Genomic DNA, 15,540 nt, shown 5'->3' with positions numbered 1-15,540 from the left:
CAAAAGTAGATTTCCTATCTCAAATGTTGAGGATATCCATGCTTTTAACATCCAATATAAAATATTTATGACAAAAAATTCTAAATGTAAGGTCCACTACATTTTATAAGTGGAGATTGAATTGAGACTAGTTTTAGGTCCCATTGTCAAGAATGTATTTTTATGCTCAAATTAATACGGGTTTTTAATCGGACTATTTTTGCAATGAGGCTCATTGCATAGAAATGGGTACGCGTATTAATATCCAATTTAAATACATTCAAAACCAAGATGTTTCCAAAAGCTTTCCGATCTCATCTCGGCTGACGGAGGCACGGACCCCGAGGTCGAAGAGATATTACAAATAACTCCATGAAAAACCTTGAGTCGTTTTTCAGAGATTCAGATTCTTTCTTTACAAAAACTATTTAATTACATGCTGGTCACGGGGCCCGTTTCTTCAAGAACTCTTACTTCTAACATTTAAGAGCATTTAAGTTCTTCCAAGACTTCAACCACCACGAGGAGGAGGGTCTCCTTTGGCTCAAAGGCGCGTCGGTGATGAATTGGCTGCAGGCTCATGAATTCTCTTCGCGCAATCACAATCAGACCCAAACGGCGCCAAGTGTGGGGGGCCAAACGCTTCCAAACCCCCCTACCTCAGGGGCCCCTGTGGGGGGGGGAGCCAAACCCATTCCCCAAACTCAGCTTTCATTTTGATCCTAACCACACACCTGCAAAGTTCCACGCCTCGCTTCTTGCACGGTTTTTTTGATGCTAATCACGATGACATAAGATCCGTCTGCAGAAATATATAAACGCCCGGCCAGGACCGCGTATTGGCACGACGACTCGCACGCAGACCCTCGAGTTGGAAACGATACTCGGCGAGAACAAGCGGCACACTCGGCCGACGGCGGCGTGACGGCGGCGGCGGCGAAGCGTCTCCGGAACAGATGTTGTGGTTCTGAAATCGTCCCCTCGATCTGACGCGGAGGGACGACGGCAGCCGGCCATTGAGACGACGGTCGAGAGGGGGCCCGGCCCTCACATGTCAAAAACAAACACAAAGTGAATACTTCACTTTTATTGTCATGTGAGACGACGCCAGCCGGCCGCTATATAAACCACCAGCTGCAAACAGCACACGGCTGATTTCAACAATACGTCCCAGGCCTCCAAAAACACTGGGAATTAAAGAAGCCATTTCTTAAAGCTGTAATGAGAACCAGAGGGATGATTTTTTTATCGCTGCACATTGAACAATGCATGGCTCTAAAGTGCTGGCAGCTACAGTCCCGAGACAAATAAAAACACGTTTTTGCCACGTTTCGGTCCCCAGGCAGCGGTGGGGGGTAACTGAAGACCAGAGGAGAACAGGGGGAAAACACAGACTGTCCCCCCCCCCCTTCTCCTCCCTCCCCCACCCCCTTCTCCTCCCTCCAGTCACCGGAGCGCTGCCATCTGTTGGAAAGGGAACACACGGCGTCCTCATGTGGAGGCACGTCTCCGACCCAACGTTAGCAAAGCGTGTCCTTCTGCGGGGATCATCCGACCGCGCCATCGCTCCACATGCCGGCCTGACGTCAGCCCGCAGGCACGCCGAGCGGGCCGCTCTCAAACGCCCGGCCCGACGTGTGGGATCAGTCCAAGAGCGACAACGCGGGAATGTGAATTTGTTTTGAGAGGGTCGTGTTTGCTGAGTGACGGCAGATGAAATGTGACAGCTGAGGTCTGAGAGCTTTTTTTAAAATTTATTTTATTTTTGTGTTTAGCTTCACAATAAGTATTTTTTCTTTTGACGTGGTGGTGTATTCAGGTCCTTAAGTAGATCTAAACACGCTCCGTTTACAAGTGTAAATCCTGCATGTACTTCTGGACACGGACGTTACGGTTTAATGGTAGAAAAATAAAAAATAAGAAGCAAGCGCTACGTCTGACTGCTCCGTTTAAACGACAACGATGCATGAAATCTGATCGTCTGCTTTTCATAAAGCATGCTGTGTTTTTGATACCTCTCAGTTGTCAGCTTCCATTTCACGTGTGTAACTACATTTTGTAATGTCGTATTTTTTTGGGCCGTGATGAAGAAGCTGGGATTCGCAGTTAGGAGCCCTTCGCTCGTTACGTTGCGGTTCGTCCTCGGGGGAGCATCGATGTCTGGACCAAGTTTCATCATAACTCAGAAATCATAACCCTCAAAAACTCTTGAATGAAATATGCAAGAGTTTTTCAGGGTTGAAAAACTACACTTATAAAAATAATAATAGTAATCTTTTGATTTTCACGTAACAGGGAGCTGGAATAAACATGGAAGGATGAATGTAGCCGGTTTCTTTGTGCACACGAGGAAGCGAACATTAAGATAGGAGAGCACCATCAAGTGTCTGATGGCATCAAAGGAATAAAAAGTAGCTCCGATTACAATGATTTTTTTTAAGCACCAGGCTCTTCCTCAGACCTCTCATCAGAACAGAGAGACGCCATCTTAAAATACCCATGATGCACATGTGTGGCTCAGTACAGTGGAGCACAAAGCAGCCGTCCCTCACCGGACTCGCTGTTTATGGGATTGAACCTCTCGTAACCTCGCATACCTTCCTGCAGCCCGTCTGAGGTCAGACGAGGCACCTTGAATTTCTTTTGTCTCCTGTTGTGAAAGGGCAACAATTACAATCCGGCAAACATGCCCGAACATACGGGCGCATTCCAGCCTGCAGCCGCGGAGAGAGCGTTTGTACTCGTTTTAGCCTAATCATCAGCCACCAGAAGACAAAATATATATAATTATATAAAGGCAGAGCTGGAAAAACAGAAGACCTGGCTGCTAATGTGACCTTTAACCCCGACCTCTGAGCGCCACACACACACACACCTCAAGATGCTCCAGCAGGAAAAACTCCAAAAGAAGCCAGTTGCAGCCGGCTCTGGCAGAGACGCACAGATGGCAGTCAGAATTATCACTTTTTTAGAGGTGTCAATATTTGACTTGATTTAAAAAATTCAAAAATAGCAAAAGTTAATATTTGAGTTCTATATTTCGACTGCAGAGTGCAGGGCCCAGGTGGGCTGAGTCTCTCCAGCGGTCATCTACTCTGCATGGAGAGTCGAAAAGGTCATCTCATCTCAATTAAAATAACTAGCAGAAGAATTCACACTTCCAGGAGCATTTATTGAGACTAATGGATGGATGTGCTGGTTGAACTTGAGGTGGTGAAAAAGTGGAATATTTGCATTTAAATGCCTCACAGAACGCTGCAGAGCAACAAACCTGAAGGCAACAAATCACCGGATATTCAAATGAAATACAAATGACCTATAATTGGGCCTCAGAGGGAACCAGCTGCTGTGTAACCCCCCCTCCACCAACCCCCCCCCACCCACACACACACACACACACACACACACACACATTTCTCTGTGCATTTTGTCCGGTATTCCAATGAATACTCGATTTGCATGCACGATCAATTAAAATCAGAACGAGCAGCATATGAGCGAATTACTAAAATAATTAAAATCAGATTCCCCCCCACCCCCCCTCTAAAAAACCTGACTTCTGGGCCACCTGCCCACCGACTCACGTCAGAGTCATCCAGCGGCCAAAGAGACGGATATTTAGTGGACGCCGAGCCGGAGAAGGAGAGCAAACATGAAACATGACTCCAAATGAGCGTCGTCTGCATGCGTCTGCAAACGCATTTATCCGTGTCACAGTTTAATATTTAAATGTTTTCTTCCAGAGTGGCTGAAACTAAACTAATGAACGCAGCTGCGAAGCCCTTATCGCGTCAGTAGATATTGTGCTTCGGGGGCTCGTATCCTTAAACACCGTTCTAATTAAATTACCACAAACCAGTCGACACTCACTGAACCTGCGGCTTTGCGGATGTTTTTGGTGTTTTTTTTTTTTTTTGGGGTGTTGAGTTGTCTGCTTTGCCCAGAAGTGTAATGATCTGGAACCGAGACGCGATCCGACTTCTTGAGATCTTTGAACCGGAGAGAGATCAGAATTGATGAAGAGTTTACACCCACTGGCCTTTGTTTACCCATTCCCCCGTGAGGCCGTGTTTAATGACGCGGGAACGGCGCACACGGCGTGAGACATTAAGGAGGCCGCTCATTGGACGAGACATGTTGGGTTTTTTTCACGACCGTCCTCCGCGTCGCCCTTCCTGAAAGATTCCCTCGTCTCTGCTGAAGCGTCGCTACTCCTGCGGCAGTGTGTCGAGAGAGGGAGAGAGTTAAAATGATGTCTGGAGGACGCTCGACCGGCATTAATAATTAATCAGCCTGTGCTGCTCTCCGCCGCCGCCTGCTAGCGTCCTGGACCCGGCTGCTCCTCCGATAACATCGGTCCGGAGAGGCCGAGAGAGAGAGAGCCCCCAAAGTAAAACGCCCAACCTTCCTTCCTTCTCTCGGCAAACATAAATCCAATTATAAGATAAATCTGAATATCACTGGAAGTCGTTTGTATCCGGACGTGATTAACGTGTTTTTCTTGGAGCGTGCCGATTGTATTCTTTGGTCCTCAACACGCTCTGAGATCGGTACTTTCCCTTCGAGCGAGGGGGATAAAATCATTTCACCCCTATTAAATCCAACAAAGTGAGCACAAAGGGTTGATTTCAAGCATTCTCTCTCGCTCTTAAACAAACAAACAAACAAAAAAGCCACACTTTTCACAGATTCTCTGCATTATTCTGAGACGCCAATAAATCTCCGCGTTTTGGCTTGCGGGTTTGCGCGACATGCAGATTAGCACAGCGTGGTAGCGCCGGCTAATAAACACAGCTGCCTCTGACTGAGATCCAACAACCGCTGCCCCGCTCTGTAATCTGAGGTTAACCAAAAGGACGTTTAACACGCCGCCGCACCGGATAGATTTCCTGTGCGAGGCCCAACGACACTAATAGCTCGTGTGATTGCAGCGCACACTCAGAAACCTATTAGCCTGCTGGGTTACGGTCGCTGCTCTGCCGGCTTTTGATGCATGTGCACAGCTTTTAATGCACTCTACTGCTTTGTTTATCCTTTTTTTTTTTCACCATATATATCTGTCGCCTGATATTAACCACTTCAACATTAAACGTGTTCCGGTTAACTAGCGGCAATGCAGAGCGAGAGGAGTTGTTTTTTTACGAGATACCATCTATTTACTCTGAGCAGCGCAGTCGTGCACTCAGGATTCATAAATGTTAAAACATCCTGTACGCCGACGCTGACCTTTACTCCTCTCGTTGTGTTGTTGTTCACTGAGTGCTGATGTTTCATGGTAAAAACACCAACCACAGAAACTGACCCTTTTTTTCTTTGGGGGGGTTCAAAAGGGGGATTCCAAAACCCATCGACTCAACCGGACCCGCATTCACCTCTCTGCTCTCCAGAACCTGACCGGTGGATCTCAAAGAGCAGAAGCTCGTCTCTGCACCTGACATCTTATTCATGTATCTTATAACCCCCCCCCCCCCTCCTCCTGCTCTATGTGTGGCATAACAAGAGAAAATCCTTCTTGCTCTGTAACTTCAGATCGCTTTAATCCCCGGGATGAAAAAAAAAGAGTCTTTCATTTAACAAATCACCCCCTTTGCACTCCGGATCCCTGTGTAATTATTCCTCCTATGTGACTGTAAGCCGGCCGTGAGAAGAGCACTTGACGAGGCGTTAAGTCTTCTTAAGCCTCCTCCGTAAAACAACTAATGGAAGGGGCCTTCCTCTAAAATATCCTCGACACAGAATATCAAGTGGCTCTCCACGCCGGCTCCTCCGATCGTCACCGGGCAGTCGGCTGCTCAGACGGTGGAGTCCGAAGCTCCGACAGCTGGGATTTAGTCCAATAAAGCAGGTTACCTGGTGAGCAGGTTCATTCAACAGTTCTAGGAGTTCCGCTTCACGCTTCCCTTCCTCTCTTTTACTTTGTTTTCTTTTTTAGTATTTTGTGCTCTCCTCTCCATCTTTTTTTAGTTTGCAGAACAACTAAGAGGCAACCCTGAAAACCCCGATTCAGGAGACGGAGAGTGTGTGCACTCGTACTCATTTTGACAGTGATAAAGCACATTTAGTGAACACACACACACACACACACACACACACAACCCAGGTGTGTAACTTCACACTCTTTTTTTTTTTTTTTTTCTCTAATGGAAACCAGCGCTTCTTGTCAAGCGAGAACACACACATTTGGATGAAGGAATCTGCACACACACACACACACACACACACACACGAGGATGAAATTACAACACATATGAATGCAAACTCACCAAAAAACATGCTGCTCTCCAAAGGTCCTCAGGTTCGGGGGTCTGCTGTATTTCCTGTCTGGTGCCCTGCCAGTGTGTGTGTGTCCATGGACGGCAGTCTGGGCATGTCTCATACACTCCTCAGGGGTGTGTGTGTGTGTGTGTTCAAATCCAACTGCAGCGTCAACGGCCAGCCTGCATGCTGCACTCTGCACGCCGCTGCTGTCTGTGGACCTCCGTATCTGCCTCCCTCTCTCTCTCCCTCCCTCTCTCTCTCCCTCTCTCTCCTCGTACCGGTCCTCCCTCGCCCATCCCGTCCCCTCCCCTCCTCTCTAGCTCCCCCTCCTCCTCCGTCTTCCTCCTCCTCTCCGGCCCCTGCGCACACTGGATCCCGCTTCTGTCTTTTCTCTTTTTCCGAGGTGTCTATCTACACTTGTTTGGGGTTGTTTTTTCTCCCCAGCCTCCTCACGCGTGTGCGTCTCTCTCTTTGTGTCTCATCTTTGTTTTATGTGTCAACTCTGCTTCTCTCTCACTCTCACTGCCTCACTCTCCCACCGCTGTCTCTCATTCATTTGATCCTATTCCCCTTTCCCTGCTTCCATCTCCGGCTCGCTCCTTTTTCTTTATTCTGACTGTTCCCTCGCTCTCCTCTTCCTCATCTCTCGCTCTCTCTCTCTCGGTGTGTGTTTCCACCTCGACAGGATAAATATCTTTGCAGTGTGTGTGTGTTTTCTTTTGGTCTCTTGTTGTTTTCTCCCTTTCACAAAAAACAATGTTTCTGTGAGTAAATCAGGTCATGTTGGAAAATTGGAAGAGAACCATCACCCGACTTCCCTCGGCTCATCGGGAGCGTTTTACCTTCTTTCAGCTCGTTGGTTGTTTTTTTTGTTTTTTTGTTGTTTTTTTTACGCTGTCCACATCTTTACTGCTTCGGTTCTCTCTCGCCGCTCTGCGAGCCGACTGCACGCTGCCCGGCAGACAGAGCGGCTTCAGAACTGCAGCTGCACGCTGCACAAAGTGAAGCGTGAAGCGTCTGAGAGCCGAGTTCACGCGACGAGGCGTTCAAAGTCCTCAGGTCGCTCGACCGTTCACGACCTGCGACTGAGCGGCCGCAGGAGGTCCCAGATGAGCTTGTTTAGTCTCTAAACTAAACTAAACTACGCTTTGTCGCAAAAACAAACGCGCAAGAGGAGATTTTGGTCAATTTATTTCATGCAGAACTTTCCTCGAGCTCGTGGGTGTCATCGTCATCACACATCTTTATCGTCTTTGTTCCTGCAGGTGCAACTCTCTGGTCCAAACATGCATTCCTCTGGTCACAAGCCAGGTTTCCCCTCAACCTCGTGTCTGGCGCTCTCATTGGCTGTCGCTCCCCGCCAGGTTCAGATATTCACATTGTAGATGTGACGTTTTGAAAGGAAAGGTATTGTCGTCAGGAGGAAGTCACCTGGGTGGTGGATGGAACCAAAACATTAGTTATATCACGTATTCAAAATATTTATTTAAAATGCAACAGTAAGCCGGGAGAAGTTCATGGGAACGTAACTCGTCCGCCTCCGATCCGATCCGGCTTTAGTCTCCAAAGATTGTCACACAAAGAGCTATTATACATTAGATATGTCCCCCGGGAGCTGGTGGAGACCAAAACCGAGCTAAAAGAAGACTTACATTTACCATGAATGAATGCTAATGTTGTAACCAAATGGCCAAAAAGGGTATTGCGTCAAGGATGAAGAAGTATTATTTATTCAGACGGACAGAAGTATCTCCTATTAACATCGACACAAATCTTGTTAATGTTGGTTTTGACATCATGTTTATGGAGGGTTTTTTTTGGCACGTTTTTATTTATCACCAACCTTATTTTGGGAGAGTTTTGTTTTCTGATGTTTTATTCATTCATGGTGGTGAGAAAGCAAACTCTTTGTTGATGACTCTCTCTCTTTTGTTTCCACTGTGACACACACTCGCTTCCTTCTCTCTTGTTTTCTCTCTCTCTCTCTCTCTCTCTCTCTCTCTCTCTCTCTCTCTCTCTCTCTCTCTCTCTCTTCCTGATTTTTTATTTTCTCTCTGGGTGGTTGTAATCAGACTCAACAGGAGCTGATATCAGGCTGCTGCTTCTCTGCTCCTGCAGCCATGAAACCGGGCTGCTGCTCCCCTCTATCGCTGCTGGACACGCACATGCACACACACACATGCACATGCACACGCGCATGCACACACATGCACACGCACACACGTGCACACGCACACAGGATTTTTAGAAAGCTAACACAGGAACAAAACATGTCTCAACTGTGCATCTACTACACACAATCACAGGCGCAGACGCACACATGAAGACAAGCTCAGCAAGAGATTAGCAGCATGTACAGGCTACACACACACACACACACACACACACACACACTCACAACAGTCTTGCATACTAAATTAAGACCCAAAAACATTGATAACATCCAAAAACGCACACACACACATAAACAACTGTATGTACAGTACACAGACTTTGCTAAACATTAACACCCAAATGCACATATTCTAGAATCATGTCACTCATATTTTCTGAATGTAACCGTTTTGGAGGATTACACATACTTTATAAATAAATGACGAACAAGGAAATCGATTGTCCACTTCCAGGAGCAATCTTTGTTTGTTTTATGGAATAAAAGTCTCACTTTGTGAACACACAAACCTCCTTTCAGTGGGATTTCTTTTCTCCTCCCGTCGGCGGCGCTTTGAGGAGTCTTTAAGATGAGAAATGGCTCGTCGAATGACAAGCCAGGTTGTTTCTTGGGCTTTTTTTTTTTTGGCCTTGTGTTTATCTTGCGGCTTATGTTGTGACTCAAATGTAATCCTCAATGCAAAACGATGATTACATAACAGCCGCAAACCGAGAGCCGACACGTCCGCCACTGCTTCCCACCCGACACCATGTTTACCGCATGTAATTGAAAGGAATTGTTTTGTCCGCGAGGGCGTTTTTATGTTTGTCAGCAGCCGCATTATTAATTTCCTCCTCTGGTCTTTTTTTTTGCTGGCGCAGTCGAGACACGCGGATATCTGGACCTCAATAAGCACATCGCCTCCAGCTCAAACGGCATTTTATTTTTTTAAATGACTTTTTGTGCAAAGTTAGGAGGCCTTTCAACCTTCTCTAGAATGTGGTCGGGTCGCATGGGACACCTGGCTGAGGTCACGTCCCATTCCCATATCGCACCATTGGATTGTCGTGTGCAGCGTCGACAACAGTGACCCAAATCCTCCCCAAGAGATGCTCATGGGGCACGTAGCACGACATAATATAACTTGTTCAGTGGCATCTGGAGAGCCCACCAACCGGGCTCTAAATAGAATATAACTCACACACCCCCCTCCACCCCCACCTTCACATCTGTATCTCCAGTGACGGTGGCACATCTATCGAGCGAGCCAATGAGAGCCGACTGAGCTTCTTCCAGAGGGGGTCTTAAAGAGACAGGCGCTAAAACTGAGCGTGTGAGACAGAAGGTGAATACAGGTGTATTTCAGAAAGACATAACGTGCTCCTGTAGAGACGGCAGGTTGTTATTTCAAGGTTAAATTCAGATGAATGTCATCACCTCCTGAGACCGAGTTCATAGATGTGAACCGGGGGGGGGGGGAGGGAGAAGCAGGTCCTACAACATCATTATATATATATGCGTCTCCCCACAGGTGTGTTGCGTTTGTACAGCAAACCATCCCGAAGGTCTCGGCAGGAATGTGTGTGTGTCGCTGGGGCCAATCAGACAGAGTGGGTCTGATTGGCCCCAGCGACACACACACACACACACACACACACACACACACTCTGTCTGATTGGCCCACTGTAAAGCTGCCGCTGAAGGTCAGACAGAATTGACCGCTCTCGAGCTCAGGCCGCCGGTATCGACTGCGAATGAGGTGCTTTTCTTGATCAAAGCGATGTCCACACACACACACACACAAACACACACACACACACACAAATAAATAAATAACCTACAGAATGAAATATAATAAATGTTCTCGAGTGCTGGCTGCTATCGTCCCCTTCAGGCTCCTCGGCTGCAGCCATTTTGCAGCACAGATGTTTTCAATTAATCCTGAATTCCCATTCTCCCTGTCCGCCCCTCTCCCCTCAACCCCCCCACCCCCACCACCCCCACCACCGACTCCCCCACTGCGTCCAGCTCCAGTAAATAAGTTTATTCTCTGAGATGGCAGCTCTCAGCTCTCCCTTTTCTCTTCTCCTCCCTCATTGTCCTCCCTCTGCCTTTCTTCCATCTCTAGCTCCTTTATCCCCCCCCCCACCCCCCACCCCCCACCCCCGTCCAGCCGTCCTCCGGCGGTGGCGAATATGTTTTTTAACCTTGACTCGCAGGTGTCAGTGGCAGAATGGGGCATTATTTGTCACCATAAATAGCTGTTAAGGAGCGGCGGCCCGGCAGGGAAAAAAAGCTCCAGTGCGCCGCATGCGAGTGCAGGCCGGGATACTTCATTAATCTTGCTGTCACTTCCGTGACACTTTTCATTAGTTACAGGGCTATCTGATCAACAGGCAGACTGCCGACTCTTCAAAAGCCATCAGCCGGAGAGAGGAGAGAGGAGGGAGGAGGGAGGAGGGAGGAGGGAGGAGAGAGGAGGGAGGAGAGAGGAGAGAGGAGAGAGGAGGGAGGAGGGAGGAGAGAGGAGAGAGGAGGGAGGAGAGAGGAGGGAGGAGGGAGGAGAGAGGAGAGAGGAGAGAGGAGGGAGGAGAGAGGAGGGAGGAGAGAGGAGAGAGGAGAGAGGAGGGAGGAGGGAGGAGGGAGGAGAGAGGAGAGAGGAGAGAGGAGGGAGGAGAGACGAGAGAGGAAAGAGGAGAGAGGAGAGAGGAGAGAGGAGGGAGGAGAGAGGAGGGAGGAGGGAGGAGAGAGGAGACAGGAGGGAGGAGAGAGGAGAGAGGAGAGAGGAGGGAGGAGAGAGGAGGGAGGAGAGAGGAGGGAGGAGGGAGGAGAGAGGAGAGAGGAGGGAGGAGGGAGGAGAGAGGAGAGAGGAGGGAGGAGGGAGGAGAGAGGAGAGAGGAGAGAAGAGGGAGGAGAGACGAGAGAGGAAAGAGGAGAGAGGAGAGAGGAGAGAGGAGGGAGGAGAGAGGAGGGAGGAGGGAGGAGAGAGGAGACAGGAGGGAGGAGAGAGGAGAGAGGAGAGAGGAGGGAGGAGAGAGGAGGGAGGAGGGAGGAGAGAGGAGAGAGGAGGGAGGAGGGAGGAGAGAGGAGAGAGGAGGGAGGAGGGAGGAGAGAGGAGAGAGGAGAGAAGAGGGAGGAGGGAGGAGAGAGGAGGGAGGAGGAAGGAGGGAGGAGGGAGGAGGGAGGAGACAGGAGAGACGAGAGACGAGAGGAGGAGAGAGGAGAGAGGAGGAGGAGAGACGAGAGGAGAGACGAGAGGAGGGAGGAGACAGGAGACAGGAGACAGGAGAGGAGGAGAGAGGAGACAGGAGAGACGAGAGGAGGAGAGAGGAGACAGGAGAGAGGAGAGGAGGAGAGAGGAGAGAGGCGAGAGGAGACAGGAGACAGGAAAGGAGGAGAGAGGAGACAGGCGAGAGGAGAGAGGAGAGACGAGGAGACAGGAGACAGGAGAGAGGAGACAGGAGACAGGCGAGAGGAGAGAGGAGAGACGAGGAGACAGGAGACAGGAGAGAGGAGACAGGAGACAGGAGACAGGCGAGAGGAGAGAGGAGAGAATCAAAAGAAGGGCTCCCGCTTGAGGGGAGCCACGTGAGAGGTCGGCTGACCCTTTGAGAGCAACATCATGTGATACGCTAATTTAATAAATGTGTGTTATCTGTTATAATTCCTTTTGGGTGGAACGTTTGATCCAAATCTCTCCAATTGTGTTTTAACGAGACAAAAACGATCCGTCATTGGGTTGAAACGTAAAAAAAAAAAACTACTTTAATTGAAAGCCTGCACATAAAGTTAGAATCCTTCAGGTGTTCAGATCTCTCCTCTTTTGGGTGTGTTCATGTTGGGATCACCATGTAGTCCTGAATCCTGAATCTGAATCCTGGGTCAGGACACAGGAAGCAACACGTGTTTGCAATCCGCCGTCGCTGTTTGTACTTTCCTCTCGCCGACTTCCGCCTCGCTGCTGTCGGGTTTCTGCAACAACAACAACAAAAATAACGAGTGCTCGCGGGACTTGAAATCTTTGCAACTTCACGCTCATCATCATCATCATCATCATCATCATCATCATCTTCTACCTCACGATTACCGGCCTCGTTTAGTTCATTTTCACCCTCAGGAGGCAGAAGTGCGCTGAGGACTATAGAGACCGTTGCATCACGACTACATCAGATGAGAGAGCAATCTGGCCCGCGTGGACTATAGAGCGTTGCCCCCGACGACCGCGACGGCGGCCACATTAAACTGCACCGTGTCAAATGCGGCTCGTGTGTAACCCGCCCACATGTGGTGGCCTGACGCCGCTGCGGCTTGCCTCCCTCCCACTAAGCCTTCTGGGATCGAACCTGGTCTCCCACCATTTCCTCCCCACGTGTTTCGCATCAGCGGGCGAGCGGCCGGGAGATGACCGCTCATGCCTGTATTGTCTTCGGGAGCTTTTATTTTGAAATTCAAGTGGCAGCGTCTCAAAACCAACGGTGGCATGCGAGTAATGCTCGTAACAGTTTCCAGTTACGGCGGTGAGTCATCCAGAATAGTTAACATCTTGGAGTGTTGACTGGATCTTTCAGTCGGGTTAGAAATAAAAAGGAATAGAAATGGGGTTTTCAGGTTATCTCGACCGCTCACCAAACTGTTGATCCGTCTCTCATCCCCCTCTTCTTTTCTTTTCTTTTATATTTTTTGCCTCCGACTTTCTCAGCAGAGAGGATCAAAGTGTCTTCGTAGCACTTTTCAACATCCACCACCACCGCAGTCCCCTCGCTCCCCCCAACCCCTGATGGGGTAATTGGAAACAGATAGCGCGCGGCACCCTGGATGGCGCTGTGATCGTTAGCGGGGAAGGTTTTCGGGAGCTGGAACAAGGAACCGAAAGAGAACAATGATTGCAAAGCAGTTTAAAAAGAGTTTGGCTGCTGAATAAGTGCGTCTGTGATACTTGAATTTAACAGCCTGAACATCCTGGAAGAGAAAAGTAATAAGTATGTTATACTCAAAGTATGACGCAACTGGTACTTTAGCTTATTAGCTAGATTTTCAATTTTTTTTACAACAGCGGTAACCTAGTTTAACATTATAACTTCAAATATGAGTTCAATATCATTGTCTGATGAAAAAACCCAAAGTCCAAGCCTTGGACGTCTATGCTTCATATGTTGAAGCTGCATTCTCTCTCCTGACCACCAGGGGGCGACTCCTCTGGTTGTATAGAAGTCTATGCTTTATGTGTTAAAGCTGCATTCTCTCTCCTGACCACCAGGGGGCGACTCCTCTGGTTGTATAGAAGTCTATGCTTCATGTGTTAAAGCTGCATTCTCTCTCCTGACCACCAGGGGGCGACTCCTCCGGTTGTATAGAAGTCTATGCTTCATGTGTTAAAGCTGCATTCTCTCTCCTGACCAGCAGGGGGCGACTCCTCTGGTTGTATAGAAGTCTATGCTTCATGTGTTAAAGCTGCATTCTCTCTCCTGACCACCAGGGGGCGACTCCTCTGGTTGTATAGAAGTCTATGCTTCATGTGTTAAAGCTGCATTCTCTCTCCTGACCACCAGGGGGCGACTCCTCTGGTTGTATAGAAGTCTATGCTTCATGTGTTAAAGCTGCATTCTCTCTCCTGACCACCAGGGGGCGACTCCTCTGGTTGTATAGAAGTCTATGCTTCATGTGTTAAAGCTGCATTCTCTCTCCTGACCACCAGGGTCGACTCCTCTGGTTGTATAGAAGTCTATGCTTCATGTGTTATAGCTGCATTCTCTCTCCTGACCACCAGGGGGCGACTCCTCTGGTTGTATAGAAGTCTATATAAATGCATTCCCTCAGTAAACATCAGCCTTTCATCGGCCTGTGATGTCATCCCCCTTTTGACGTGATGGAGGTTCCACTTTGTAACTCTAATCTCAGAAATCTCACTTTCTGCACACGTTTCACCCGTTCGTTTGAATCCTTCCGTTTATTTATCGGGAAGAACGTCGCAATGAGACAACGCATCGAGGAGATGCTCTGAATGCACGAACGCAGGAGGTTTCAGTCCTTCATCAGACTGTTTGAGACTTCAATCATAGTGAATCCTTAGTTTAAAGGCCTGATCTGTTCCAGAGACTCTTTACCACACAATATGTGGGTCGCCGTGCCCTGACAAGCTGCTAATCTTTAAAGAAATTCAATTAGTCAGACTTTCAAAGAAGAGCGGTCGGGTCTCTTGTTTTTTTTGTTTTTTTGGAACCCAAAACGCTGAATAGTTCCAGTGTTTTAGTATGAAAGTGGTTAACTTCAAAGATAAAGCAAGTCGGCTCCAGAAACTAGTCTGAAACATTTATTTCATTGAATTAAAATAGTGCAAAAAGGACGATCTGAAAACATCCCACTGGCCAAGCAGAAAACGGGGAAGTCACGCTCGAGCAATAAAAACCCAATTCCAGATTTACTCGGCGGCTCGGCCGTTGCGATTCCCTCCTCGACTTCCCTCTCTCTTTTCAATCTCCTCCTTTCTTTCCACTTTATCTGTCTTTACAGCTTGTAAAAAGCCGAGACGGGCAGGAAGAGACGAGCCAGAGTTATTGATCTCGGGGGGGTGGAGGGTGGAGGGGGGGGGGGGGGGGGGGGGGGGGGACCGCTGTAGTCTAACGAAAGCAAATTGGTGTCAAAAGCTCGTCACTGGACTAAAAGACGAGTCCGCCTCAGATAAATGTTTACCGGCGCTCAAAGAGATCTGAAGAAGGGGACGAGATTACCCAAAGTGCTCAGACAAAAGAGGCATCAGAGTTTAAGGATTATTAAAAGGGAAAGGCTTTGTAACAATCTAATCTTGGACCGTTTTACTCCTTCCCAAAGTGTTTAGACATAAGGTCTTGGGATGTCTGTAGCGAGCTGTGATGATCGGAGACAACGGGCGTCACAAATTAATTTGGTTCGTCTGCCCTTTGGAACCGCCAGCGCCTGTCACTCTAAACTACACCCCGGATTATTCCCTCTACCTTTGTGACACCAGAGCAAACCTTTAAACCTCGTCCTCCACACGCAGGCTTCTAATTGGATACTGATGTGTTCCCCCGCCGACCTCCTCCTCCCCGCTCCATGCCGTCATCTATTTTTAAAAACATTTTTTAGAAGCCGTCGCCGGCACTGTAACGTGTGCGAGAAGATGGCGACTGTCG

General features: G+C 48.5%; 1 protein-coding gene across 1 annotated transcript in view; it reads right to left on the bottom strand.

Moving 5' to 3' along the window:
* The window catches only part of znf385d (zinc finger protein 385D), a 51,592-nt gene extending 45,294 nt beyond the window's left edge, over positions 1–6,298 (bottom strand). Inside the window, exon 1 of the mRNA XM_034528940.1 lies at positions 6,243–6,298. Within this exon, the coding sequence (XP_034384831.1) occupies positions 6,243–6,252 (10 nt within the window). The 5' untranslated portion in view covers positions 6,253–6,298. The remainder of the gene's footprint in view (positions 1–6,242) is intronic.
* Between the last annotated feature and the right edge of the window lie 9,242 nt (positions 6,299–15,540).

This window comes from Cyclopterus lumpus, chromosome 25 (genome assembly GCF_009769545.1).
Source record: "Cyclopterus lumpus isolate fCycLum1 chromosome 25, fCycLum1.pri, whole genome shotgun sequence".
NCBI classification, from domain to species: Eukaryota; Metazoa; Chordata; class Actinopteri; order Perciformes; family Cyclopteridae; genus Cyclopterus; species Cyclopterus lumpus.
Note: the sequence above shows the minus strand (reverse complement) of the source record. Positions and strands in the feature narration are given on the sequence as shown.